Raw genomic sequence first — 27,819 nt, 5'->3', positions numbered from 1 at the left:
TTCCTTTGAAATTGTGGAACATGCAGTCCTTGTAAGAGAAGACCTTTTGAACTGCAAATGTATTGTTCTAGATGATCTTGTGAGACACTTCAGCATACAAATAACCTGCACAGAAAACATCTCTACAAATAAATTTTAAGAGTAAATTGAGTACCCAACAGCATTACACCTTCATTTCCCATTATTTTCCATCATTAAAAGCTCACCTTCATTTTTCAGACTTAGCTGTCTAGCCTTTTAATTTTTGTTTCCAACCTTTCTAACTTGTCAAAAGCATGTCAGATCGCTACAGGTGCAGTAGCTTTGTTTTAGACCAATGTATGTAGTCCTGTTAGACATGACCATTTTGAACACGGGAGCCTGGCAAGCCCCTGTATCTCTTGGCTCTGCTTGCCGTTAAGTTTCATGCTTCTGTTATGCGCAATGGAGAAGTGCTGCAGAAGCAATTTTTGACAGACTGGAAATGCAGGCACTTTCCTCTGTGTTATTTTTTTGAGGGAAAGTGTATCCTAACGTTCCCATAGCATACTGCCCAGACACACCGTGGCACTGGTGTGCAACTGCTTTGAGAGCTATGCGGCAGGAGACCCTGTCACGGCAGTGGAGTAGTTTCAGCTTCTTGAAGTTCCAACTGAAAGGAAAGAAATTGCAAATACAATGAACAGTTACTGGATTTCTTCCCACCCACAAGTTTGTGTATGTGTTTGCATGTGTGGGTTTTTTTCTACCAGGAATTTCCTTCTCATTTGCAGCTACTGTCCTGCTGTACAAAGCTAAACAGGTAGCCCAGAGACCAAGGCAAGGCTATGCCTTTGCCATGAAGCAACAAAGGCAGGAGGAAACGATGAGGAGGAAGTTTCATGTCTGACCTTCAAAGACACAAAAACATTAGTAGATCTGATATTTGAATTAGGATCAGAATATATTTCATACCAAGCCAATTGTTCTCCTTCTAGAGGGGAACTCTCTCTGAATTTCATGAGTATGGAAAGATTTTGCTCCCTCCCTGTATGCTTTTTGTGGCAATTGCAGGGGAGTTAGTATGTTAGATGATACATTCTGTGCTCACATCAGTACACCAGGTAACCTTTGGATTTGCAGTTGAAGTCTAGTTTAAATTCTGTGTGGGGTGGGCTTACACCAGCAAAGAAACCCAACAACCTCTCAGCCCTGTGTGTGACACAGCATCCATATTAAGTGCCATTTGCACACAGGCTCAATAGCACTACAGATGTTTTCATCAAGAAAATCCGCTTACTGCACAGCACGCCCTGAAATCTGCAACCCTTTTTCCTGCCCAGCAAATTTGTTCTGCAGCACTAGAACCTGTGGAAGATACTGCAAATGAAGTGTTTACAGTATGGAAAGCAGAGTCACAGACGAAGCCTGCCTGAGACCGGAGAGGGAATGTGCTCCTGTAAAAGTAATGGGACACGGGTAAGGATTTGGGGGCAGGGAGAAGGAAAGTCCATTTTCCAACTGGATCGCTTTCCAAGCACATTCAGCAGAGTGGAGGCTGTGGGGACTTTCGATTTGGAGATAAATTGCTCCAAGGCCACAACATAAGTCAAATGCTTGTTCAATTTAACATTCTATATTTAGGGATTTTCTTTAGTCTGTATTGGGAATATTTCTCCTCAGCTCCTTTTGGCCAGAAACTGACCTGATCCTAAATGTAAACGTCCCTGTCGTTTGGAGAAGTCTAGAGCCAGAAATTACTTTTGAAATCCATTTTCACCTGTCTTTAGGGATTAGATAAAATAGAAGCAAATTTTTTTTACCAACAAACTTTTTCTAATTTATTAAGGAAAAAAATGAAATGTTTTGTTCCCTGTTTATTCTAATTCACAGTTTAAGGAATGCCACAAACCTTAGAAGCCATCTAATTAGTTCTGGTCCTCACAGCATAGTTTATTCTTGTTTCCTTTCATGAAATAGTCTGACAAACATACTCTGTCTTCTCTGCTACCTAGAAGATTCACAAAGGGCCCAGGTCAGTGCAAATGAGCTACAAAAGCAAGCCTCGTTTTAACGATCTATTCAATTTAGACAAGCTTCTCATAGATGTCACTATCTTGCCAGAAATGGGCTTTATAAAAAATCAATACTTTGTAATTATTATTAAAATACAGTATTATTTACAAAGGAGATAGATACATTCTTTTTCTAAGGCCATTCTCTATTAATACAGGTAGATGTTAATCTACCAAGGCTTGGAGTTACAGAATCTGCACAATTTTTGTCATGTTTCTGCATAGGACTCATCAGCATTCACCATATTTGTTTGCAATCTGCAAAATAGCACTGGGAAAATTAAAGTGTAAGGAAGTACTTTCTTCATTTAGTTAATCAAAGTGAAACTAGCTTTCAATTTTTCCTTGTTTCTACTTAAAATAATTTTTCTTTAATCCAATATCCTTTTTATTTCTACATGTGGCTATCAATCCCAGCAATAAAGGCAAAGCTTTCAGGGCTGAACACAAACACCAGAGTTTCTGGTTAGAGAACATATCTAAGGCCTCATTTGCAGCGTATGAGAGGGACTTGCAGCTTCTATTATGGCATTTAGACACTTCAGTGGTTAAGGAGAAAGCATCAGAAACTAAAAATACAAAAAGTAGTTACATAGGATGACTAGCTAGTTCTGAAAATGTGCCTATACGTGATTTGCTTAGTTTCTTGGATACATTCAGGTGAGGCTGCTGTAAAAACTTTAATGGGTCACAAAGAAATTAACTCACTGAAACAAATTCAGTGTCTCAGACTTCCATAACTGTTAATAATCTATTTTTCTGAGTACTTAGGATTTTTTTGTTATTAACAGATATTAACAAAAATAAAAGGTATTTGGAAAATATACTTTTCAGGAAAAAAGAATTATCCGTGAATTGCAAATTTTAAAAGACAGTCAATAATCTAGGAGCTAAATTAATGCAGAGTGTTTGTGCATCTGAAGTAAAAGCTAGTTCAAAATATTTGTTAAGGTCTTTGTTATCAGGTTAATGTCATTGACACCAAAAAAACTTCAGTTATTTGCAAAAGTTGGTATTTGGTTCTTTATTACCATTCCCTACAAATATTGGGTCATACAGTGAAAAGTTCAAAGTAAGCAGCTCTGCTTTGTAAACAATTTTTCCAGGATTCCATCACTCCTACTCTCATTTTAACTCCTCGTGCAAACGCTCTTATAAGATTGCGTAGGCCTGCCTGAAAATTAAAGTGAGCCAAGCCTTTAAGCTCATTTTGGAATAAATGTAACCTATGCATTTTACTGCAGGAGTTAGTTGAGTATAACACAGGATGCTTCCCCCACAGACTGAAATATCTCAGTCTTACAACACTTCCAGTTTCTGCATGCCTGATTAGCCACCGTCTTTTCTCCCTCAGAACTACGTTGCTCTACCGAGCATGTACTGTTTCTACCAATGCTCACGCCATCAGTGTTATGGATCAGCTGCTACTCTCTGCATTTGAAAGAAGCGACATTTCTGGAGGAAGTCTGAACTTGTTCTGCTCTTCCACTTCTTGTAAATGCTTATAAAACAATAATCAAACCCTTAATCTAGAAGAACTTTATGGTAATGCCAAGGAGCCATTAAGTAGGCCAAAGGCCAGTATCTTAACTCAGAATAATACAAATATTTGTGATGCTTCCTGTTACTGCTTTTGCACTGATTAAAAACACAGTTGTTCCTTCTACCATTGAATGTTTATTTTTAAGGGTTTCGAGTGTGAGGCCCTAAGCTGTTGAGCGACTGAGTGCTTGCAGTTCTCATTAACTGTAGCAGGAGTAAAGAATTCTCACTTGGCAAAAAGGCAAGTTGTGGAACATCTGTTTCTTCGAAAATGACTTGAACTGTGCCGAGTACTATACAGCCTTGCAATTAGAATTCATACCAAATGCTCTCCAAGGCCTCGTCTATACAACAAAGAGCTTGTCAGTATACTTAGATCAATACAGATATACTAACTAGACTTTCTTGTACAGAAAGCACTTACCTGTGAAAAGAATGTCCTATGAATAGAATTTACAAAAGCTCATTGTTTGAGCAAACAGTGGTTTGCTTAGGTTTTTTTCTTTTTTTTAAGTTTATTTTCTGAGAGCAAAAGCTGCATTCACCCTAGGGTTTTCTCTGTTTAAAAAACAGTAATAATAATAAATATTAGATGTTACAATTTTAAGTACTGTCCCAGAGAACCTTTTTAGTGTAGATTAGTCTGTCATTCTGATAATAGCAGACAACAAAAATATTGTCTCTACCAGAAATGTTTGCTGGAAAAAAAAAAAGTGAAATTTAATATTGAAGTTTGAACATGGCTTGGTGTGAATGTATTCTATAGACTTTGTAGACAGTGAGAAAGACTGCACCCGATGGCTGGTGTGCTGTACTTCGGGGAGCGCAGCAGTGAGAAGGCTCAGGTCAGCATCCAGCGAGCACATCTGGCAGAAATAAACCAGCGGCAGCAGCTGCCAAAGCAAGGACTGTAGGGAGGTGGTGCGGGACCGGAAATTGGGCCCATTTATGGCCACTTCAAATGCTCTCAAACACCAGACCATGCAAAGAGACCTATCCACCCATTTACGAGGACATGAGCTTCCAAGTGTCATCATCTTCTCCCTGGTCCTGGGGAAAACTGATGGCTAGTTGCTAGGAAGAGCTACCAACATCGTCAAAGCTGGGTAGTCAAACAATTTCTTACAGTCTGCATATGCTTTTTTTGTTCTGTGTGTATTGGCTCTTTGCTTCAGTTTCCTTCCTTACTGCCTCACTCAGACCTCATTCTTCACGTTTCCCTTTCTCCTCTGCACTCTTCCTCTCGCCTCCCTTTCCCGTCAGCATCTTCCCCTCCACTTCTCTTTACATATGCTTTATCTCTTCTCAACTAATTTCATCACTCTTCCCTGAAGGAAAAAAACCCCAAACCAGCAAAGGACCCACCTATGAGACTCGCTTCCTCCTTATTGCCACTATAAAGCTCACTTCAACTGCTTAGTCTATCCCTGCCTCAGCTGGCTTTTGCTTGTTGGTGTAGGTTGAAAGATCTATGTGGGCAGGATCATCTTATATTCTGTGCTTGCTCAGTGCCCAGGGAAACAGACTTTATTTCACTCAGTGTCTGGGCAGTACCACTTTAATCTTTGCTAAGGGTAGAAGTTTAGAAGGCTACAGCTCTCCTAAAAAGAATATAAAGGTACATAACTAAATGTAGAAAATGTGTGCATACACATTGCACTGTAAAAAGTTGGAATTGTACTAGATATAAATACAATTCTGTTGTCAGACACATGCACAAAATTGACTCCATTGAGGGTTACAAATGCATTATTAACAGCTGAATCTGTCTAATAAATTTTTGCTACACCTAGTAAATACTACATGTATATACATACACACATATATGTATGTGCCTATGCCAAGTCTGGCAGTTCTGCTCGACCACCAAAGAAAATGTAAGACTGAGCAGGTGCTAACTGATTTCACAGGCTACAGTTTGGCACGTATGAATCAGATGCTGGTGCACAACACCACTAACTGCAGATGCTTAATAAAGCGTCTCCCTTTAGCCCTTCTCCCTTTAGACTGCTCCCTCCTCTTTGCTGGTGCAATTACTATTTTGTCTGTTTGGAGACGGCAATGTTATGCTTTGGGCTTTCTGGCAGCAGCTGGATGGCAGGTATGCAGCTGCTTTCACAAGAAGCCAGTGACTTCTGCACCTCGAGGAGGCAGCTAGCTTGTGGCTGAAGTGGCAGCAGTGAGAAACTGGTGCAGGAGCAATCTAAGCATATTGCTGAAAGGTGATATGGCAAGGAATGAACTAGGCTTACGACTTTAGGAGTCTTTTTAACAAATTACAGAGATGACTCAAACTTTTTCTAGTGCCTGTGATGCACTTGAGTTACTTCCTTGAATGTTACGATTTGCCTTCATGTTTTGCTTGATGTTCCTGAGGAATGGGGATTGGAAATTCTTAGGACTAATCACAAGAACATGGATGTTGAACGTGTAACAAACAAGCTTCCTTGCAAAAGCCAAGCAAAAATTGCCTGAATAAAAAAAAAATCTATTTCTCTTCGTATCTGCTGTGCCATAAAATCCCTACTTCTCAAAGGCTTTTTCTACATGGAAGAGGTAGATTCTCAGTACAACTTATATGGCACAATTCTCCTTAATGTGTGTATATTTTGTATATATGTATCTCAAAACCCACTTTAGCCAACACAGACAATTATCTGATACAAGAACTGCATGCAGACGAGTCTTTGTCTAATTCTTGCATGTCTTCCAAGACAAACAAGGCCAGGTAGGCCTTCTTTGTACATCCATCAGAAGTGTACAAGCACAGTTTCTTCTCTTTTTTGTTCACTGTTGAATGGGAGAAGAAGAGAGATCTATATTCTGTCCCATTCCTGTCTGTCAGCAGACAAGGAGTATGAATAGAGAAATCTGTGATTAATCTCCAACCAGATCTAAAGCAGTCACCTGTTGTAAACATCCTCCGAATGAAAATCTATGTTGTGTGCTGTGTATATGCATGCATGCTAGACCCAGTCGTGCAAGGTTCCTTTGAAAGCCCTCAGCTTCTAAGCATCAACTAGAGAACAACTAGCACCATGCAGGACTGGGGTCTCTGTGTATGCACACACCAGTTTCAAATATAATGCTGAAGGTGTTTAGACCTTCAAATAGCTACAAATCGGTATAAACTGTAACTTCAGAGTACATGTCATCTCCAAGCGGAAGGCCTGGATCCAGAGATGACATCTCCACTGCTAGTCATACCTGATGGTTAGTCCTGTCCACAGTGTTGGCAGTGGAAGCATGGTCACGAGTGTTTTGTCGGACTCGGGTGGAGTTTTGCTGCTCAATGGTTGAGGCAGTGGGGATGCAGAACTCTCTGAAACACCTTTTGAAATTCTCATCTAGAAATGCATAAAGGACTGGATTCAGGCAGCTATTTGTATACCCTAGAGCAATACAGAAGTGCCAGGAGACAGTCTGGAAAGTAGTTTCTGGGATGTTGACCAGCGCTTTAACGATGACATAAATGTGGATGGGAGTCCAGCAGACAATAAACACCGCCACCACTACAAGAACCATCCTTGTTATTCTCCGTAGGTTCCTGTCCTTCTCTTTGGAGCCAGATAACATGCGAACACTCTTCAGGCGTAAAATCATCAGCCCGTAGCACACGGTAATGATCAGCACTGGCATGATGAAGGCAAAGATGAACACACAGATTTTCAGGAGGTTCTCCCAGTACCATGCAGGGTGGGAGAACGTAAGCGTGCAGTCAATAGAGCCTGGAGAAAAAGGAAAACAGCACAGAAGAACAAGCGAGTCAGTTTTTCATTTGCTTTTCTTTAAACCTCTTTTGTTAACAATCACAAACAAATATACGAAGATATACTAAGCAAACAAGTAAAATGAAGCAACTTGTGACCTCTCATCAGCACAAACATTGAAAGAACACAGTGCTGCAGAATATGTATGAAGTGTGAGGTAGAAAAACAAAAGTGAAGTAACATGTTCTGTTTTGCATTTTATTGCTTGGAGTTGCATGTATATTGGACAAGAAAAAGAACTGAATTGTCATAAATGCTTAAACTTTGACTCATTTTCACTTTCACTATAAAATGTGGTGGAAATAAAGATGACAACCACCATATTTGCTGAGAGTTTGAGCATTTCAGGGCAATGGGGAAGAGAGTGACATGACACTTCGTAACTGCCCAGTGGAGTGTTTGGATTTATGCTGAGACCCTGTCAGTTCATGGAAGGTCTCTGAGCACCAGTGATCCAGAATGTGCTCTCTGCGCTGTATCATATCCTTGCCAGGTGCAACATACCTATGACTGCCACCTTCCATGGGAGTATCCTGGGTAAAGCACGGGCTTCTGTGCTGTAGCACAGTGCGTAACCACCCCACAGCAGAAGGCAGGCAGGCAGGCACAGATGTTCTTCCGAACACTACAGCACCTGTGCGGGGCAGTGAGACTCGCACAGACCCACAGAAGGAGCTGGAGCTGCCTGCTGTACAAGACACATCACGTGCAGTGCTGTGTCCAGTCAGCTACAGCCGTATGCAAAATTGCTGAAGGGGTCCATGCGTGCTGACACCTGCTGTATACAGACTGGAGGTCAGGAGTTAATTCAGTGCCTCTACAGTAGAATGAAGCAATGCAGAAAGGAGTTTAAACAGTGAAATACTCAATTTAGGAATGAAAGACAGACTTACCGTGCCTGTATTTCGTAGTTGCCATGAACATTACTGGCAGGCCAATGGCAGAAGAAAGAATCCAGTTGCAGACATTGACAATTTTAGCATTTCTGGGGGTACGGAAATCAAGGGCCTTAACTGGGTGGCAAACAGCTACGTAGCGATCCACACTCATGGTGCAGAGTGTAAAGATACTGGTGAACATATTGTAGTAGTCTATGGATATAACTATCTTACAAAGGATGGTACCAAATGGCCATGTTCCCATCAAGTAATTCACACTCTGGAATGGCAGAGTACTTGTTGCTAGGGCATCTGCCAGTGCAAGATTGAAAATATAGATATTGGTGGCAGTCTTCATTTTCGTGTACCTAGAAAAAAAAATCAGCGAAACATGTGAATGACGACAACTGACAATATTAAACAAAATTGAGTCCAGTGAACCATCTATAAGAAACTTCTGTGAATAATGTGTTGGATACTGTCAAAGCTCATCTTTTCTGCTTTTAACCAAATGACCTTGCTATGGTTTATCTGCAATAATGTTTGCAGTTCAGTGAGGCATTAGCTAAAGGGTGTAAGAAAGAAAAGAAAAGATTAACTTATGCAGAGACAAAGGAAACACATAGAAGAAACTATATTATAGATGCTAAAGAATTGAGAAGCTGAAAAAAACTTGTGTTTGTACATATCAGACACTGTACCAAATGGATAGATTTTCTGTGTCTGCTGATGTCATGTCAACTATCAGAACCATGTTCTGTAGAAAGACAGAGGTAGCTCATTTGTAGGCTGTGGAGTAATAATGATGTAATTCCTTAGGGAATAAGTACCTAAAAGATTATTATAATTATCAAACCCACTGTTTCTAAAAATTCAGGCTTTTAGACTTTCTCATTTGTTTATAATTACAGAATCCTAAAATAATTTGTAACGATGGTTACTACACTGCTTTACTAATCTCCGTGTCCAATATAAGTCAGAGTTATAGGTTCTTCCAATCAAATGAGAAGACAGGTGCTATAAACCATATGCATCGAATGTACCAATACAACCACCTTCCCAGGTGGATGCTGCAGCCCTGTTGCTTGAGGTAGGAATGCTCGCTCTGCTCCACTGTGCCGATTTCAGCAGAGGGCTCTTCAGCTGCTATTGCACACTCTTCTTCCTAAGTCTGTGCTGCTAACAACCCAAAAAAAGCTTCCTGAATTTTGAATATGTCACATTTCAATCACAGCTGAGCAGGGGGAGCTTTTTATGTTTTAATTTGCATTTACATTGCTAAAAGTAGAGTTCAAATTCCTCCTTAGTTTCATCAAATTTTTGAAGAGCCCTTCACTACTTCAAGCCCGTTGTGTCAGCTGAGTGGCACTTGAAATCCACTTTTTATGAGGGTGCTATACTTCTGCAGTGGTACAATTAATGTTTTGCTCTAAGTAATGTTCCTGACCATGCTGCCCTGCTGTCCTGATTGCTGCCGAGGTTCCTGGGCACTGTAGCTGCCTGGCTTTCGGGGGGACAGATGGCTTGCTCTTTTGATAAAACTTCCTTCCCTTTCTGCAGTAACAAGTATCGTGTTTGATCAAACATTTTACAGAGTGATCTGCAAGAGGAACAGCCCATTTGAAAAGATCTTTCAGGCAACCTGCCAGGGAAGACAAAGTGTAAAATACAGTATTTCATTTTTTCTCTCTGACTTTGATCTCTTCAGAGCATGAGTCAGCTGCAAAAAACCTCAATGACAGGGCAGCGTAGGGAACACACACTCAGAACTTTTTTGGTAGGATCTAGAGAAATGCAGACTTCTTTCTGAATGTATCTAGATAGCTTTTACGATGAACATCTGAAGAAATTTGTACTAGCTTTGTTCTCTCATTTTCTGGCACTGTCCATGAGGAGCCACTAAAAACCCTAATTTCAATTTATGGTGGTTTTTAAAAAAAAAAATTTCAGATATATTCAAGCTCTTTGGAGAGAGTCCAGTGGAGGGCTACAAGGATGGTGAGGGGACTGGAACATCTCTCCTACAAGGAGAGGCTGAGGGAGCTGGGCATGTTCAGCCTGAAGAAGAGAAGGCTGCGAGGGGACCTAATATATACTTACAAATATCTGAAGGGTGGGTGTCAGGAGGATGGGGCCAAGCTCTTTTCAGTGGTGCCCAGTGACAGGACAAGGGGCAATGGGCACAAACTGAGGCACAGGAAGTTCCGTCTGAACACGAGGAAGAACTTCTTCCCTCTGAGGGTGACGGAGCCCTGGAACAGGCTGCCCAGGGAGGTTGTGGAGTCTCCTTCTCTGGAGATATTCAAGACCCGCCTGGACAAGGTTCTGTGCAGCCTGCTGTAGGTGACCCTGCTTCGGCAGGAGGGTTGGACTAGATGACCCACAGAGGTCCCTTCCAACCCCTACCATTCTGTGATTCTGTGATTCTGTGATTCTTTCTTGACTACTGTCTTGAGAAAGTGTGATCTGAGTATGATAGTTCCAAGCTTTAAACAAAACCTATATTCTGAAGGTACCCTAGAAACTTTTCTTACAGGAGTGCTCCATTTATCCAACATGATTGTAACACTTAGGAAGAGGTAGATGCTGCAAGCATCCATGCCCCTCTGTGCCGGGAATTACTTAGAAAAAATGTACAGGATTGCAGCATGGGAGAGGCACACAATAAGCTGCAGCTCTAAAAACAGTTTGGAGGGAGGACAAAATAATTTCTGGGGAATTTTTCAGAGAATCTTTCAAAGGAGAATGAAAATAGCCATATTTTTATACTGACTTTACAATCACCCAGAATGAAAGTGCTGCATTAAGCCCTCTTTTTCCCATGTCCTCTGTTGTTCCTTCAAAAATGAATGTCTTCTCCATAGGTCTGACAACAGATCCAGGATGAGCTAAGGCAGTGTCGATGAGGTTTGATTGTGTTGTGAGCAGACATATCCAGCTTACTCCAGTCTGATCTGCTCAGGCAGCAACAGCAGCGGAGGGGCAGCTGCTGTCAATTCTGCACAGACAAGGAAAGGCGACGAGGATCCTGCGCCCTCACCCTGGCTGCTGATCCATGCTCACCCCTGAGGTGACTGCCCTACCTTAATGGCCCGACAAGAAAGCATGCTTAGGTACGCTGCTCAGTGCTGCTGCCATCATGCACGACTGGCACAGTTCTGTCTGGAGAGGACGTCATCAGTTGATAATGATAATGTTTTTTTAATCAGTAATTAAAGCCATTGTTATGATTTAAAGGGAATGCTTGATACACCAAAAAACCAAATACATCAACCGATATGTAAGTGACTCTCAGGTTAGCATGCCAGACGATGGGCAGGGAAAAGCTCTGAATAAATGGAATAAAGTTACTTCAGTAGGACTGGTATGTGCCTTATCCTGCTTAGCTGCTATACGATTTTCAGTTTTGCTGTCTTGCTTTCATTGCCAGTTTAAGCTTAAAAGTTTCATTTAATGGGCTCCATAGGCTATTCATGACGGATTTTGCTTGATGTACTCTGTAATCTTTATATTTCTAATCACGCTGTTCTTTCAAAGAAAGGAAGCAGAGCTTTTGCGGTGATACAAAGTATTTACCTCCACAATTTCCTAATCAACAAAAGCCTTTTGAAACCCACAATATTCTTTTCAGTGACTTCTATAGGATTTGGGTGTTTCTCTGTACTGAATATTTCAAGATTTTATAAAGGGCTTATTGCTGAAAGGTACATTTAGTTAAACATGTATTTTTCCAAATAAGTATATTATCAGTGTCCCCAGGACTATTTTTTTGGCATGAACAAATAAATACTGAAGCAATTGATTAAAAGTAATTTTAACAGCATGAAAAATAACAGTCCCTCAGAATGGAGCTCTTCAAAACCTTGACCTTAGCTGTTATTACATCTTTTCACAGAATCATAGAAACATAGAGGTTGGAAAAGACCTCTAAGATCATTAAGTCCAACCGTCAACCCAACACCACTGTGCCTGCTAAAACATGTCCTGAAGTGTCATATCTACAAGTTTTTTGAAAATATCCAAGGATGGTGACTCCACCACCTACCTGGGCAGCCTGTTCCAGTGCCTGAGCACTCTTTCAGTAAAAAAAATTTTCCTAATGTCCAACCTAAACCTCCCCTGACGCAACTTGAGGCCACTGCCTCTTGTCCTATCGCTAGTTTCTTGGGAGAATAGACCAACACCTGCCTCACTACAACCTCCTCTAATTTTTTGCTAAGGTATCAGTCTACCTATATGAATAAGCAGCACAAACATTTCTATCATCCAGACACAGATGTGTACATGATGAGTTTTCTGTACTTCAGAAGGACTGGACTTTATATGTAATTAAAGTCACAGGATATCCGTATGATTTATAATACCAAAAGTACTCTGTTTATAAATGCAATTTTTTAACAGAGGTTGCTTTCACATTTTCATTCAAGGCCACTAGAGAATCTGAAAATGAACAGATGTGTAAAGAAAGAGTCTTAAATGCACACCCATTACAATCTGAATGATGGTGTTTATATCACACTGAAATTTCAGCATCTAAAACACTAAGTATACTAAATTTTGCACGATAATGAGAAAGGATGCAAGTACAGACAGAAGTTGGCTTTGGGTCACATTACTTTTTACAATTCTGCAATGAAAGACTAATAGACCAACATGATTGGAATTCACCAATTTTCTGGTGAATATTTAGCTCAATACTGCTCTCGATACATATTCAAATTAATTATGCTCATTATAGTACTGACACTCACTGGTATGCTCTTTCTATATCCTGAGTGCAGGTCTTGTATCATCAAATATCTATACTTATGAAGTGTTTTTTTGCTGGTAGTAATATACAATAAATCAGATTTACAACAGTAAGAATATACTTTATGTCTGTCTAATTCTGTAGCGAAAGCACAGCCCTGCCTCTATCTTCAATCCAGCAAAGCTTTAAAATCACAGAATCACAGAATCACAGAATAGTAGGGGTTGGAAGGGACCTCTGTGGGTCATCTAGTCCAACCCTCCTGCTGAAGCAGGGTCACCTACAGCAGGCTCCACAGGACCTTGTCCAGGCGGGTCTTGAATATCTCCAGAGAAGGAGACTCCACAACCTCCCTGGGCAGCCTGTTCCGGGGCTCCGTCACCCTCAGAGGGAAGAAGTTCTTCCTCATGTTCAGACGGAACTTCCTGTGCCTCAGTTTGTGCCCATTGCCCCTTGTCCTGTCGCTGGGCACCACTGAAAAGAGCTTGGCCCCATCCTCCTGACACCCACCCTTCAGATATTTATAAGCATTTATTAGGTCCCCTCGCAGCCTTCTCTTCTTCAGGCTGAACATGCCCAGCTCCCTCAGCCTCTCCTCGTAGGGGAGATGTTCCAGTCCCCTCATCATCCTCGTAGCCCTCCGCTGGACTCTCTCCAGTAGCTCTTCATTTTTCTTGAACTGGGGAGCGCAGAACTGGACACAGTACTCCAGATGGGGCCTCACTAGGGCAGTGTAGAGGGGAAGGAGAACCTCCCTCGTCCTGCTGGCCACACTCTTCTTGATGCACCCCAGGATTCCATTGGCTTTCTTGGCAGCCAGGGCACACTGCTGGCTCATGGTTAACCTGTCGTCCACCAGGACACCCAGGTCCCTCTCCGCAGAGCTGCACTCCAGCAGGTCCACCCCAAGCCTGTACTGGTGCATGAGGTTGTTCCTCCCCAGGTGCAGGACCCTGCATTTGCCTTTGTTGAACCTCATCAGGTTCCTCTCTGCCCAACTTTCCAGCCTATCCAGGTCACGCTGAATGGCAGCACAGCCTTCCGGTGTGTCTACCACAACTCCCAGTTTGGTGTCATCAGCAAACTTGCTGAGGGTACATTCTAACTCTTCATCCAGGTCGTTGATGAAGAAGTTAAACAAGACTGGGCCCAGTACTGACCCCTGGGGGACACCACTTGTTACCAGCCTCCAACTAGACTCAGAGCCGCTGATGACAACCCTCTGAGTTCTGCCATTCAGCCAGTTCTCTATCCACTTCACCGACCACTCATCCAGCCCACACTTCCTCAGCTTCCCTAGGAGGATATCATGGGAGACTGTGTCGAAAGCCTTGCTGAAGTCCAGGTAGACAACATCCACGGCTCTCCCTTCGTCTACCCAGCCAGTCATATCATCGTAGAAAGCTATTAGATTGGTCAGGCATGATTTCCCCTTGGTGAATCCATGCTGACTACTCCTGATAACCTTCTTTTCTTCCACTTGCTTCATGATGGCCTCCAGGATAAGCTGCTCCATCACCTTTCCTGGGATGGAGGTGAGGCTGACCGGCCTGTAGTTCCCTGGGTCCTCCTTCTTGCCCTTTTTGAAGATTGGAGTGACATTGGCCTTTCTCCAGTCCTCGGGCACCTCTCCTGTCCTCCAGGACCTCTCAAAGATGATGGAGAGTGGCTCAGCAATGACATCCGCCAGCTCTCTCAGCACTCGTGGGTGCATTCCATCGGGGCCCATGGATTTGTGGGTGTCCAGATCGCTTAAGCAATCCCTCACACAGTCCTCCTCGACCAAGGGAAAGTCGTCCTCTCTGTAGGCTTCTTCTCTTACCTCCGGGGCCTGGGATTCCTGAGGGCCAGTCTTAGCACTGAAGACTGAAGCAAAGAAGGCATTCAGTAGCTCTGCCTTCTCTGCATCCTCCGTCACCAGGACACCCGCCTCATTCAGCAGCGGCCCCACTTTGTCCCTAGCCTTCCTTTTGCTGCTGATGTAGTTGAAGAAGACCTTCTTGTTGTTTTTGACATCCCTTGCCAGCTTCAATTCCAGGTGGGCCTTGGCCTTCCTCGTCGCATCCCTGCACGCCCTCACCACGTTTCTGTACTCTTCCCAAGTGGCCTGCCCCTCTTTCCACATTCCATGGACCTTTCTCTTCTGCCTGATCTCTGCTAGAAGCTCCTTGTTTAACCATGCAGGTCTCCTGCCTCCTTTGCTCGATTTCTTTCTCAGGGGGATGCATTGCTCCTGTGCATAGAAGAAGTGTTGTTTAAAGAGCGATCAGCACCCTCAGACCCCCCTGCCTTCGAGAGCCCTGGCCCACGGGATTCCTCCCAGTAGCTCCTTGAAGAGGGCAAAGTCAGCTCTCCTGAGGTCCAGGGTTTTGATCCTGCTTATCGCCCCGCTTCCTCCACGCAGGACCCTGAACTCGACCATTTCATGGTCACTGCAGCCGAGTCTACCTCCAACCTTCACATCCTCCACCAGTCCCTCCTTGTTTGTTAACACAAGGTCCAGCAGCGTGCCTTTCCTTGTTGGTTCCTCCACCACTTGCATCAGAAAGTTATCATCGATGTTCTGTAGGAACCTCCTGGATTGCGCCTGCCTAGCTGTATGGTCTTCCCAGCTGATGTCAGGGTGGTTGAAGTCCCCCATGAGAACCAGGACCTGTGACTGTGAGGCTGCTTGCAGCTGCCTGTAGAAGGCCTCATCAACCTCCTCCTCCTGGTCAGGTGGCCTGTAGTACACACCCACAGTAATGTCACCCTTATGAGCCTGTCCCTTAATTCTAACCCATAAGCTCTCAACTTGTTCCTCATTTGCCCCCAGGCCAAGCTCAATGCATTCCAGTTGCTCCCTCACATATAGAGCAACTCCCCCACCTCTCCTTGTTGGCCTGTCTTTCCTAAAGAGTCTGTAGCCATCTATGACAGCATGCCAGTCATGCGAGTTGTCCCACCACATTTCTGTGATGGCAACCAAGTCGTAGCCGTCCTGCTGTATAATGGCTTCCAGCTCCTCCTGTTTATTGCCCATGCTACGTGCATTGGTGTAAACACACTTGAGCTGGACTGTCAATCTCACCCCTGACCCTGGCACGCCAAACCTGGGCTCATCCCTAGTGAGCTGGGTGATGTCCCCTTCCCCCTTCGAACCTAGTTTAAAGCCCTCTCAATGAGCCCCGCCAGCTTGTGGCGAAGAATTCTTTTTCCCCTTTGAGATAGCTACTCAATGTACTTGAAGTTTGAAGATCTGAGCTGAAGAGGTCCACTCAACTGGGATTTGCTTAGAAAAAGAAAAAGCTATAGAGAAAAGCGTAAGAATCCTACTCATATAGTCACTCAGTTCCTAGCATTCAAGGATAAATAGAAAGTCTTGAAATTACCTCTTCTACTGGCAGCCCATGGGCCACTTGTAGTTTGCAAACCAAACAGAAGGTTCACCAAACTAACTTACAGAGACCCTCAGCTCTATTGCACAAAACTTAACATCTTGAGCAGAAGCCATGAGCACCCTCCCTTCCACCTTACAGACATATGACGAGAGATGCGAGCATGCTTGCGCCTGTCTCTTTCTGCAAGACATGTGCCACAGCTCCGTTTCTGGCCTGCCCACTCCAATGGTTTAATCTCCACCATATCACCTCCAAAAATTTTTGAAGTCTTTTATTTTAAGCCTCTATGGCTCAAAAGTAAAGAAATAACATGCAGACCGTATCTTTTAAAAAATAATGAGATTTTTGGTTCACATCACACTTTATCTAAGCCTACTAGACACAGTTCATATACTGCTACCCGAGTCTTGTTCCTACCACTTCTTGCACAAGCTGTTTACATGTATGTGTTGAAATATACCCTCCTCCAGATCCTTCACTTCTGTACCAGATCAGTTTTATAGCATCCTTGTACCACCAGGCTGGTGCAAGGAAGCCAAAGAGCAGGTCCATGTTTAGCCCAATGAATATAGTAATATATACCATTACAAATTAATTTGAAAACTGATCCTATCTGAATAACAATAGTGAGGAGAAAAGCAGAAACAGTCTTTTGCACTTATGAAATGGGCTGGCTGATGATAGATCGGTAATCACTACTTTCAGCAACACAAAGGCATGCAAGCTTTTGTCCACAGAATGCTAATCTGGAAACAAAGACTGCTTCAACTGATCTGTGTTTAAGTGCAATGCAAAAAAACTGGCTTAATTACAGGAGATTCACTGCAGAAAGCAGTCGTTCGTGAAAATGGTTTGGCTGCTAAAACAAACAAAAGCCAGCAATGCGGCCTCGCATACGGACAATCTGACATAACTCTTGTTGATGCTGGAGATTACGTTAGTGTTTCAAATTCATGTTCTTCTTGCATAAATGACTTATTAAACAAATAAAGAATCATCATGTGCATACATTGGATTAGTTGAGGTCTCCTCAGGTGGGAAGATTAAAACGTGTGAAGTATGAATAGTTGAACCCATTTAAATGAACGTTTATGTCCCTGGCTGCTCTGATGTATCTTGTACATGCAACTCAAAAACAGCAGGAAAGAGGGATATTTTTTGTGTGCTTTCCTGAGATCTTACCTGGGTTCGGCTGTGATAGGGTTAATTTTCACAAGAAGCTGGGTGGGCTAACCCAAACTAGCCAAGCAAACAGGATATTTGATACCAGGGGATGTTCTGCTACGTAAGTAAGTGGGGGAGCTGGTTGGGGAAGGGTAATTTGCTACTCTGGAATGAGCTGAGCATCGGGCAGTGAGGAAACTGCACTCTATATTGTTTTTGTCAGTATTCTTGTCATTTTTTTCTTCTCCCTTTGCTGTTCTGTTAAACTGTCTTTACCCAACCCACAAGTTTTGCCTTTTCCTTCCGATTCTCCTCCCCATCCCACCAGAGGAGAGGAGTGAGAGACAGTATGGTTCTTTGTCACTGGCTGAGGCTAAACCATGACAGATATCAGGTATTTTCCATTTTCATTGAGCCCTTAAAGCTTTGACAAAGACCATGTCATATTCAGGAAGGTCTGGAAAAACCCTCAGAAATTTCTTCTGTCCACCAATCCAATTCATATGTTTGAAACTGAAATGATGTCTCTCAGCTAGGCCATACGCTGGAAAGTATCTTTGAGCTAAAGGGTCCCAAAGGATAGACATAACCGATAGCCATCCCACCTCATTGTCCTTTTTTTTTTCTTTGGATGGTAGTGGGTCTCTATAGAGTCAAAGACTCATCCTGTATCTCAGACACAGTTGTGATGTGTGCTGTGGCAGATTGCTACCTACTAAAGTTTTGAAGTCATATAAATTAGGGATAAGCCTAACCTACCTGTCTGGGAGCATATGGTTTAATCAGCTTGAAGACTTAGTCTTTGATTTTTCTATTCAGGGATACTTCAGAATGCTTATGCCTTAAGCCATTAAATTCAAGTTCTGAGTACAAGCACCATAAATTTGTGTACCACCATTACACGTTATTAGGTGGTCAGGCCACCCAGATTGGAGGTGCCATATTGTGGTTAGTAATCTACTTGTCCTTTTGATTTATGTTCTTCTGAAGAGAACATATACCAGGATGTAATTTAAAAATAACAAGCCCTCAGAGAAAACAAACAAACAACAGATCAATAAACACCCCCCCCTCCAGCAGGTACAACATTATAGCAGAAAATGTTCACAGTCACAACGAAATTGTGGAACTTGCAGCACATTCACTTACTTCCTGCGTTGACTCTGAGTTTGTGGGTAAAAGCTGAACTGAGGAAGGCAGGAAGATTTCACTGCCTTTAAGAAAGACAGAGGCAGTGGTTGTTTCCTCCTGTTAAAGCCTTGCATCACGACTCCCAACACGGTGCTACTCGGTCACTGCTGTGACTGGTGAAGGTGGTTTAATTAGAGAGGTGAAAAAACGCACGGATATCAACCACCACTTCAGGTGCCAAGGCATGACATAAGAAGGGAGTGTACTAGATCTAAAATCACAAGGCTTAGTTATCTGACATACTTGGTCAGGAACACAGCAAGGCCTTCACATACATTATGCTGGAGCAGCCTTCCCCTCCCTTCCTCACACACTGGCAAGGCGATGTTCGTTTTCTGCAGGAGTTTGAACGTATGTGCTGAATGTGGATCTGAACATAGGGCCGGTATCTGCTGGACTGTAGTTACTTCACCTGCTACCTCTTTTCTCCCTAATACTTTGTTTTCCCAGTGCCAAGTTTCTTTTTCACTTTGTTCTCGTCCATAGCACAAATGAAATCAAGCCAGAATTTCACCACAGTTTCCTTCCCTCGGGTTATCTTGCTAGCATCTTTGACTTTCCAGCTTGCCCCTTCTGTGCATCAGGGCAGCATGAAGGCATGTGCAGGTCCCCCAGTATTTGATCACAGGACCCTGGCAGGAGAAGCAAGCAGAGCACCCCACTTCTCCTGGAGGAGCACCAGCTCAGGGCCATTTCTCCTGTACTCAGAACCAATTGGCGACTTCTCTCAGACCTCAGCTTTGTGAGATGGAGAGCTAAATGAAAGTCCTTTAGGCAGAGTCAGCTTTCTTTGGATTCTGGTGCTGGTCTTTCTCGGAATGATGTGCCACCAAGAGAGCTGGGACGGCATCCAACTCATCTTGTTTTCAATCAAGTACAACACTGCGTTGGGCTTTGGGCTAAAATTCACTTGTTGGCTCTTCCTGCTTTTTTGCTACTGAAAGGCATCATATAGCGGTCCTCTGTCCGCTATTTAATTTGAACCAGTGAGTTTAGACCCTCCCCAGAGAAAGCAAACCAAGCTTGTTTCATTGGTAAAAATAGCTGTTTTGGGGAGGAAGGCTGGTCCTTTCCCTTGATGTCTGACTGAGAGGATTAATGAGGAAGGAGATTACTTTGGACAGGACACAGAAACTCCACAGTAGTCATAACTATTATTATTTCTCTTTTATTATTTTCAGGCATTTTTTAATTCCATGTATATGCAAAATATGCTGGCAGAAATCCATACAAAATAAAGTTGATGTGATGCATTCTTTCTTTTTCTCCCAAAAAGGGGAGGAGAACTAGCCAAGAACAGGTTTTTATAGATATAGTCTTATCAACTTGCCACACAAACATTTAAGATGTTGAAACTCCTACTACACTCATTTCTTCTTCTTTTCCCAGACATAAAAAGCTACCTAATGATAAAAAAACAAATGGCAGTAATATGTACGCTCCAATGCCCAAACAGTCATCTGCTGGTATACTTCCTTCCCTTCCAGCCTAGTTAAATGGGAGAAAAATTATCTGCCAATTATTCCAGGACTTAATCTGGCCTGATGTTAAACCACCTGTAGCTAAGTCTCTGTTTGACTGGTGCTGAGGCATATATGGGTCTCCAATAAAGTTGCTGCTTTTGCAGTTATTGTGTAACACATTTCTTGAAATAAATCAATGGTGCTAAAAAAAACTAAGTCCAACATATTGCCATTATCCAGCAGCAGGTTAGTGCCAAAGTTTTTGCTTTGCTAGGAAGACATGGAAAGGAAAACTGCCAGTGTGTTCTGCTCAACTTTCTCCCCTCTGCTTTCAGGGAAGCGTGGTTGAGAGTAAAACCACTGACTACGTCTATGACAACTGCGGTGACATTTTTTTAGGGGGGACAAGTTAACCGCTATTTTCTCTGGCTTCCAGGTGCTGGTTCCCTCCTCCTAACGTGTAGACTGATCTCTCAGGTGAGGCCTGTACCGGAACCTGCTCGGCAGGGAAGCATTTCAAGACAGTTCTACTGCTAGTAGATGTGAGATCCTCAAAGGCGTGATGGGGAACAGCAGTGGTAATCTCTCCCAGTCAGAGGGCATTAGGGAGGTTGCATGGGGCTCGAGGCAGCACTATGGTCTGTACAGATCAAAGTAATGGTCAGTATACAAGGTATGGTCTCTCGCATACAAGAGATTGGGATCTTCTAGTGAAGCTGTACAGTGTGGTCTGGAAAGGAGCAACAGAGGTGAGACAATGGGACTGAAGAGAGAACAGACACAGAGGAAGACTCGCCTGTGACAGGAAGAAAGGGGAAAGCAGGCAATGGTGGAGGCTGCCGTGACAGAAAGAAGGAGCATAACTACGGGTTTTGAGAAGACTGGATCAAAAGTACCAGGAACCATGGATTTAGTCTCCACGTGACAAGGATGAGATTGCATCTGAAACTGGGGCTCTGAGGGAGGTACTGAGACCATCATCTTTAGAGAAGGATTTGGGAAATTGGCTTCTTGGATGATTTTTCTATAGAGGCCGCACATCCCAGGGCTGGAGGTTAGCACTGTGCAAGGGGAAAACAGGAAAAGATATCCTAACTGCTGCTCTCTGTTACCCCCCAAAAAAGATACTCTTCTAAGATGGGATTGCTCCATACAACACAATGAGCAGACGATGCTCCATTCTACACAAACATTCAAACACTTTTTCTTTTAACTTTTGTTCCTAATCGGACAGCTAAGATATTACAGCTGCTAATTGAACAATTCTCAGTGAAAATGTGGAAAAAAGATGCTATTTCATGTCTTTCACAGTTACCTGACTAGCTATAGTCTGTCATCTGTACCTTTTTTCATCATAAAAGTTCAAAGGGAAACATAAACAAAATTTAAAAGTGTTTAACATTAAACGGATGAATGAGAATGCTTCTTAACACAGCTGGGCTAAGCTGTGGAACTCTTTGCTAGTGAACACCATTAAAAGGCAACTTCCAAAAGGGAGCAGGCTCTTTGAAACATAATGGTAGCAATCCTACTTATAGTACCATAAATCCAAACTTCATGGTATAAACCAAAGAAGACACAGATGGTTGTAAAAAGAACTTCATCTGACATCAACCTAACCACAGCACTTCAGAGAATAGTTGCTTTCATTTATTTAAATTCAATTATAATGATCAAGGACTGAAAACTTATTATCACTTGGAATCAAAATGAAACATAATTTTTTTAAACTGTCTGTTAATGAGGATCTCTACAACATTCATCTTAGAACACCTAAGCTCAAAAATAACCAACTTAAAATCTTTAAAAATGTTGCAGAATTTTGAAATTTTACTTTAGAGAATGTTTGTTTCAAAACAGCTTTGTTCAGATGTGGTAATATTTGTGACCTTTTACTGCCAACATTATTTTTTATTCTGATTTTTGTTTGGACTGCTGCATGGTAGAAATGTCCACAAAAAAATACTGAATAAAATGTTGATGCAAACTGCAGCTCAGAAAGCCTCTCTGCAGCCTAACAGACTGTTAGAATGATTCTCACACAGTGATGCTCATATTTGTTTCAATCTTTGATGAAACACCAGCTGCTGACTATGGCTGGAAAAGAGGTTAGTAAGCTAGACTATGGTTCTGAGACATTTGGGCTTATATCACATCATGTTTGAGATATTTTTATAAATATGTCACCTTTTGATCTAGAAAAAGTATAAAAGTTTATCAACAATGTTCAGAAAAACCTATGCCTGACGACTTGAAAAAATACTGTAAGTTGAAAAAAAGCAGTACTTCAGGATTATGTTAGCTAATTAGCTCACTAGTCATTAGCTTGCTAATAATTACATAATATAAACAATATGCGCTTAAAATATTTTCTACTTTTACTGAAGCCATGAAAAGTTGGTAAGGAAATTAAAAACAAATCAGGAAGTGTTGAACATTATTTTTCATGAGAGCCTTTACCAAAATGATACTCCAGGAAAAATACAGTGGGATCATTCTAGAGAAATTGATTGAGGGGGGATGTTTTCTGCCCAGAAGTGCCCAGGGGTAGCTGCTAGCAGAGCAGAGGGGTCTGGCCCCCTGGGGGCAGGCGTGCTGTCCTGCCGGCAAGTGCTCGCTGGGACCAGGCACAGGGTGGCACAGGGGGGGCACAGGGTGGCACAGGGTCTGAAGATGGGTGTGGGGCTGCAGAGCTCTCACTCATCCCGCAGTCACTTCTGCTCCCTCCGGGAAGTGGGGGTTATCCCCAGGTTGCAGGCTAATGTATTTTGGGCTAAATTTTGACCATAGCCATACCAATATATTTTTAGAAAAAGGAATACAAAGGTATACATGCCGTTTTATCTGTCTGCCTTCCTTGATCTTGGGGGGGGGGGGGGGCGGCACTTGCTAGTCAAACATTTACCCGCTAGAAGAGGTTGGCAAACTTCTGTCACAGACGGTGCTCAAACAGAGACCCCTGCCCTTCTGTAACTCAGGATGCTGAGGGTCACGCCCCCCCCCCCCCCAGCCACTCATTTAATTCAGCTTCTGTGGTGTTCCTGCCCAAGCTGGCTCCTTCAGTTCTGTCCGCAGACCTTCTCTGACTTGTGCTGGTGAGCAGCACCAATTCATAATTTACACGACTGGTTAAGGCTACTTGTGGCTTTAGTTAACAGCTCTTAGCAACAGGGGAACCTTTTCTTTGCAGACAGTGGAACAGTCAGGACACATGCGCACATGCAATGCCATGCCATCAAAATGCAGACTTCATGTGGCCGTGGACAGGAGAGAAAAGAATGAATTTTATGCATCTCTTGGTTTCCAAATTCCCTGATCTATGCTGCTAAAAGAGATGCTGTAGGCCTTCTTTCACACTCCATCCAGAACTCCAGGTCACCTTGCAAAGAAGAACCCCTGTGTTTTAGAAAAATTTGCTTTGCTTCAGCCACTTTAAGGCTTGGGATCATTTTCAGTTAATTTCTCTGAACAGACTCTCTCTGCTTCGTATGTTATAACCTCTTTCCAAACCCCTCACTTTTCCCTTCCTCTGAACATGTGTGAGAACATTTATTCCTCTGGTGACATCAATTCTTTCTACAATTGGAATTTCATTCCAAATTCTATTCTACTTCGTAAAACAGTTTTCCTGAAGTGTGAGCTGAGCTGAAGCAACCAGACGTTTCAGTACTGCACAGATGATGTTTCAGTCACAGCTCTTTTTTTCAAAACACTATTAAGAGGCTGTTTTGAGAAACGTAGAAAGAAATTGCTTCATTTCAGAGAAGACTTCTTTTCCTGTTTTAATTTTGTTTGGTTTTTTTTAAGCAGCATAATCATGTACTCTAATGAAACAAGACATTTCCTTCCTCCGGCGAAGGATAACGGAGAACTTTAGGCCCCTTTGTTTACAGTATGTGACAAAATTAATAAGAAAGCAATTAAGGAATCACTCTTTGACTTGAGTGACTTCAGCGGCTGTTTTGGAATTACAGTCCTCTCGGGGCACCTGGCATCGTGGAGGACCGGGGCCTCCCAGGGCTATTACTCTCCTCCAGACCAGTGGTGCTGAATATTTTCATCTATGATCTATCCCAGCTTTCTAGCATATTGCCTTAATCACAGGGCATATTCTTCTTCCCACTCTAATGTGTGACTAATATCCCACTGACTCGATGTGAGAGCTAGAAAAACCTACAGATTACTCTGTAAATTAATTCAGTACCACATGGTACTAATTGTACGCTGTCTTGTTGTACTCTGCAGCAGCTAGGAGTAGCATTTGCTGTTGACACAGCCATAACCACACTGTATTCATACTAGTAATTTACACTTACACAAAACGCATGAGGAAAATAGGTAATAAAAATTATCTATAGATTTTAGAGTACAGGAAATTCATGGCTGGCAGTAAAATCTGACTATTACTGCTGTCACTCAGAAGGCTTTTTTTTTTTCTACTTGACAAACGAAACAGCTCTGTGTTATTAACACGGGGTTCAGCCTCACGCACTACAGATACAACACGCAAATATTAATCCAAGGATGAAAGTATTCAGCTGAACAAGAACCATACGGAAGAATGAAGAGGGTGGATCAGAAAGCTTTAATTATGGAGTAACATATACATAAATTGGAAATCCATGGACCTGCTTTGCCTGATTTTCGTATCAATAACGACAATATGTTTCTAACTCCTTGTTGGACACCTCCACTTTCCAACCCTTGTTTGCCCCAGCTGGGATAACAGGGTGGCACTGTGGACTGACAGTGACAGTTCCACAGCAGGCAAGTACTTTCACAGCTCTGGCTCCAAACCCATGGATCTGCTTCATGCGGAAAAGTTGTAAGAATAATGTTTGTAAGTACAATGTAATAATTATTAAAAGAGTATTTCTAAAAAAGCCAAGCATGAGATACTGGCATGCAGCACACTGAATACAAAGTCACTGTTGCTTTCACTGAGGCTGGATTGTGAAAGCAGAATAGGGACAGAGTTTCAAATATCTTAGCACCTACCTCCCACCTCCTAGTATTTTCAAGGCAAACTACGTACCAATATCACTTTAAACTCTTATTTCCAGTAGTCTCACTTCTTCTTCAAATTAACACAAACTTCAATGTTTTGTTCTTCCTGAGCAGGAATGGTGTGAAAGGCACATAAAGAAGGGGAGCTTCACATGATGCCAAATTCAGTCCAGTGAAAGGTCTGTCTTCTGTAGCTGGATCCAAGGATACATGAATGTGAGCACACATACTCACCATTTCAGATATGTGTCTTGTATGACTGGGAATACTGTCATGTTACTACAGCTTGCAAAAGTAAATCAATAAAAAAGTTCCCTATTGCTGTCCAGATACACTAAACCTATAGCAAAGCACAGAAATTAAATGCATTTTGATTTGAACCACAGATTCTATTCAACCATTAACATGCAAACTCTTCTCCATTCCAAACTGGTAAACAGCTGCATGATATTAATTGGGAAGGAACTCTGTCATACTGAAAGTTGTTGTTGCACTGGAGACCTGGGTTCCGTCCTGCCTTAGCCATAGAATTTCTGGATGGTTTTGGAGAAGCCATTAAATTTGTTTGTTTTCTTCTGCAAAATGAAAATAAGTTTTCGCTTTCTCCTGTTGCTTCTGGTTTTTGGTTTTAAGCTGCAATCTCAGGGAAAGTTGCTCTCTTTAGATAAGAAACCTAAATGCAAGTGCCTCATTCAATTTGGCTTTGTGGTGCAAGTGTAATTCAATTAATTAGTGTAAGAAATATGAACCTAGTATGGGTTACGCCTGGTACAAACATATCATTCCAGGGACAACCTGTGGCATATTTCTCTGCTGACAACAGTCCTGGCTCTGTTACACTGTGCATCTGCTTCTTCTCCCACAGGAATGCGTTCAGCACTTGCTCAGCCGATGGCACTCACTTCAAAAGCCTTTCTGCAGCTCTGTCTTCACACGGACGGCTCGAGTCTCGGACCGACCAGAACCACAGGGCGGAAGAGAACCTCCCCAGCTCCGCGCACTTCAAACGCAACCTCTCAAGCACGGCTAAACCCGCCAGATTTATGAACTGCTGTGGTCTGACCCACTGATGCACACTACTCGCGTCCCCGTGAGGTTCTATGAGCTGCACAGGCTCTGCGGTGACATCCCCAGCACATCCCCGCAGTGCTGCAGACCCCCTTGCCTCCACCGCTTTCTACAGCCAGCTCTGCGTGAAGAAGGGCGAGCTGCCCCCGGTGCAGAGCCCCCGGTGCTGCTGCCCTGCCAGCTCCCGCCGGCCGCTCCCGGGAGGTGGCAGTGTTCCCCCGCCACGGCCGCCCGCCGGCACCCAGGTTCGGGTCCCCCCTCAGCCGCTTCGCGCCGATGTGCGGGTACGGGAGGTCTCTCGCGCGTGAAAGGCACGCCCGTGAACGACCTGCAAACGCGCGGGTGGGCTTGCGGGACAGAGAGTCGCGCAGCGCTGTGGCAGAGCCGGGATCACGGACAGCGGCCGCCGTCCTGTCGTGTTTGTACACGTGTGCACGCGCGAGTATGCATACGCACATACATAAATGCGTATGAACACAAACACACGTATCAAGACTTGAGGCAGAGGATCGATAAACCCGGGCAGAGAGAAGCGTTTAGCCGCGATGCCATCCGCATTTTGCTTGAGCGTCTGGCACAGGCGAGGGTGGAAAGACGCGTGTCCGTGTGCGACCCTGCACCCGCAGACGCTCACAGCGCCGCAAGCCCCTTCAACCCGCCCTCCTCCGCGGACAGCCGCGGGATTCAGCCCTCGCTGGCCGGAGCGGCGCGCAGGGGTGCGGCAGCACGGAGGGCCCGGATCCGCTGCAGTGTCTGACGGAGCGCCCGGCTCCGCCGGCCCCGCCGCAAGTTTCTCTTCCCTCCCTCGCTCCCCCGCAGCTCCCCAGCGCGGCCCTTCGCCCGCTGCCTGCCGGAGAGCGACCGGAGGGTCCCCCCGTCGGGACGCCGACCCGCAGCCCGGCTCCCGCGGCGGAGCGCCCGCCCCGACGGCGGCGGCCGGGGGCTGCGGGGCCGGGCGGGGCGGCACTCACCTGACGATGACATACATGACCAAGAAGTTTCCGAAGAGCCCCACGACGCAGACCACGGAGTAGACGGCCATGATGGCGATGGCCGTCACCACGGAAGGGCCGCCGCCCGCGGGCGCGCAGGGCCCGCCGCCGCCCGCGCTGCCGTTGCCGCCGCCGCAGGGCTCGGAGCGGTTCCAGCCCGCCGCCGCCGCCGCCGAAGCGTTGCCCCAGGCCCCCGGCGGCGCGGCCGCGCAGGGCGGCGCGGCGGGGCGGCAGGCGGCGGAGGTGTTGGCGGCGAAGGGGGCCTCCAGCGCGCCGGCGAGGAGCGGCGCGGAGCCGTTGCCCAGCAGGTAGGCGACGGCCATGGCGAGACCACCGGCTCCCCGCGCCCGAGGGACGCCCGGCGCGGCGCGGGGCTGCTGCGCTGCGCTGCTAGCGCGGTGGCGGGGCCGGGGAGGCGGCGGCTCCCGCCCGCCCCGACGGCGAGCCCCGCCGCCGGCTGCGGGCACATGTGCGGGGAGGCGGGGCCTGCGGCGGCCGGAGCGGCGGGGAGGCGGGGCGTCCCCCTCCGCTCCCTCCCGGCCCGGTGGGGCGCGGCTCCCCCCCCCCGCGACGTGCCCCCT

General features: G+C 44.4%; 1 protein-coding gene across 2 annotated transcripts; it reads right to left on the bottom strand.

Annotated features, from left to right (window-relative positions):
* On the bottom strand, positions 1–27,659 carry OPRM1 (opioid receptor mu 1). Of its 2 annotated transcripts, none has more exons than XM_075413821.1 (4): positions 27,218–27,659; positions 8,239–8,591; positions 6,783–7,303; positions 1–631 (listed from the first exon to the last, which is right to left on the bottom strand). In XM_075413821.1, exons 1-4 carry the CDS (start codon positions 27,559–27,561, stop codon positions 593–595), a joined length of 1,257 nt encoding a protein of 418 aa, XP_075269936.1. In that variant the 5' UTR covers positions 27,562–27,659; the 3' UTR covers positions 1–592. The 2 variants fall into 2 exon arrangements, with proteins under 2 accessions (XP_075269936.1, XP_075269937.1); XM_075413822.1 differs by lacking the exon at positions 27,218–27,659 and adding an exon at positions 25,207–25,363.
* Between the last annotated feature and the right edge of the window lie 160 nt (positions 27,660–27,819).

The sequence above is a fragment of the Opisthocomus hoazin genome, chromosome 2, assembly GCF_030867145.1.
Source record: "Opisthocomus hoazin isolate bOpiHoa1 chromosome 2, bOpiHoa1.hap1, whole genome shotgun sequence".
Classification (NCBI taxonomy): Eukaryota; Metazoa; Chordata; class Aves; order Opisthocomiformes; family Opisthocomidae; genus Opisthocomus; species Opisthocomus hoazin.
This window is presented reverse-complemented; position numbering and strand designations above follow the sequence as displayed.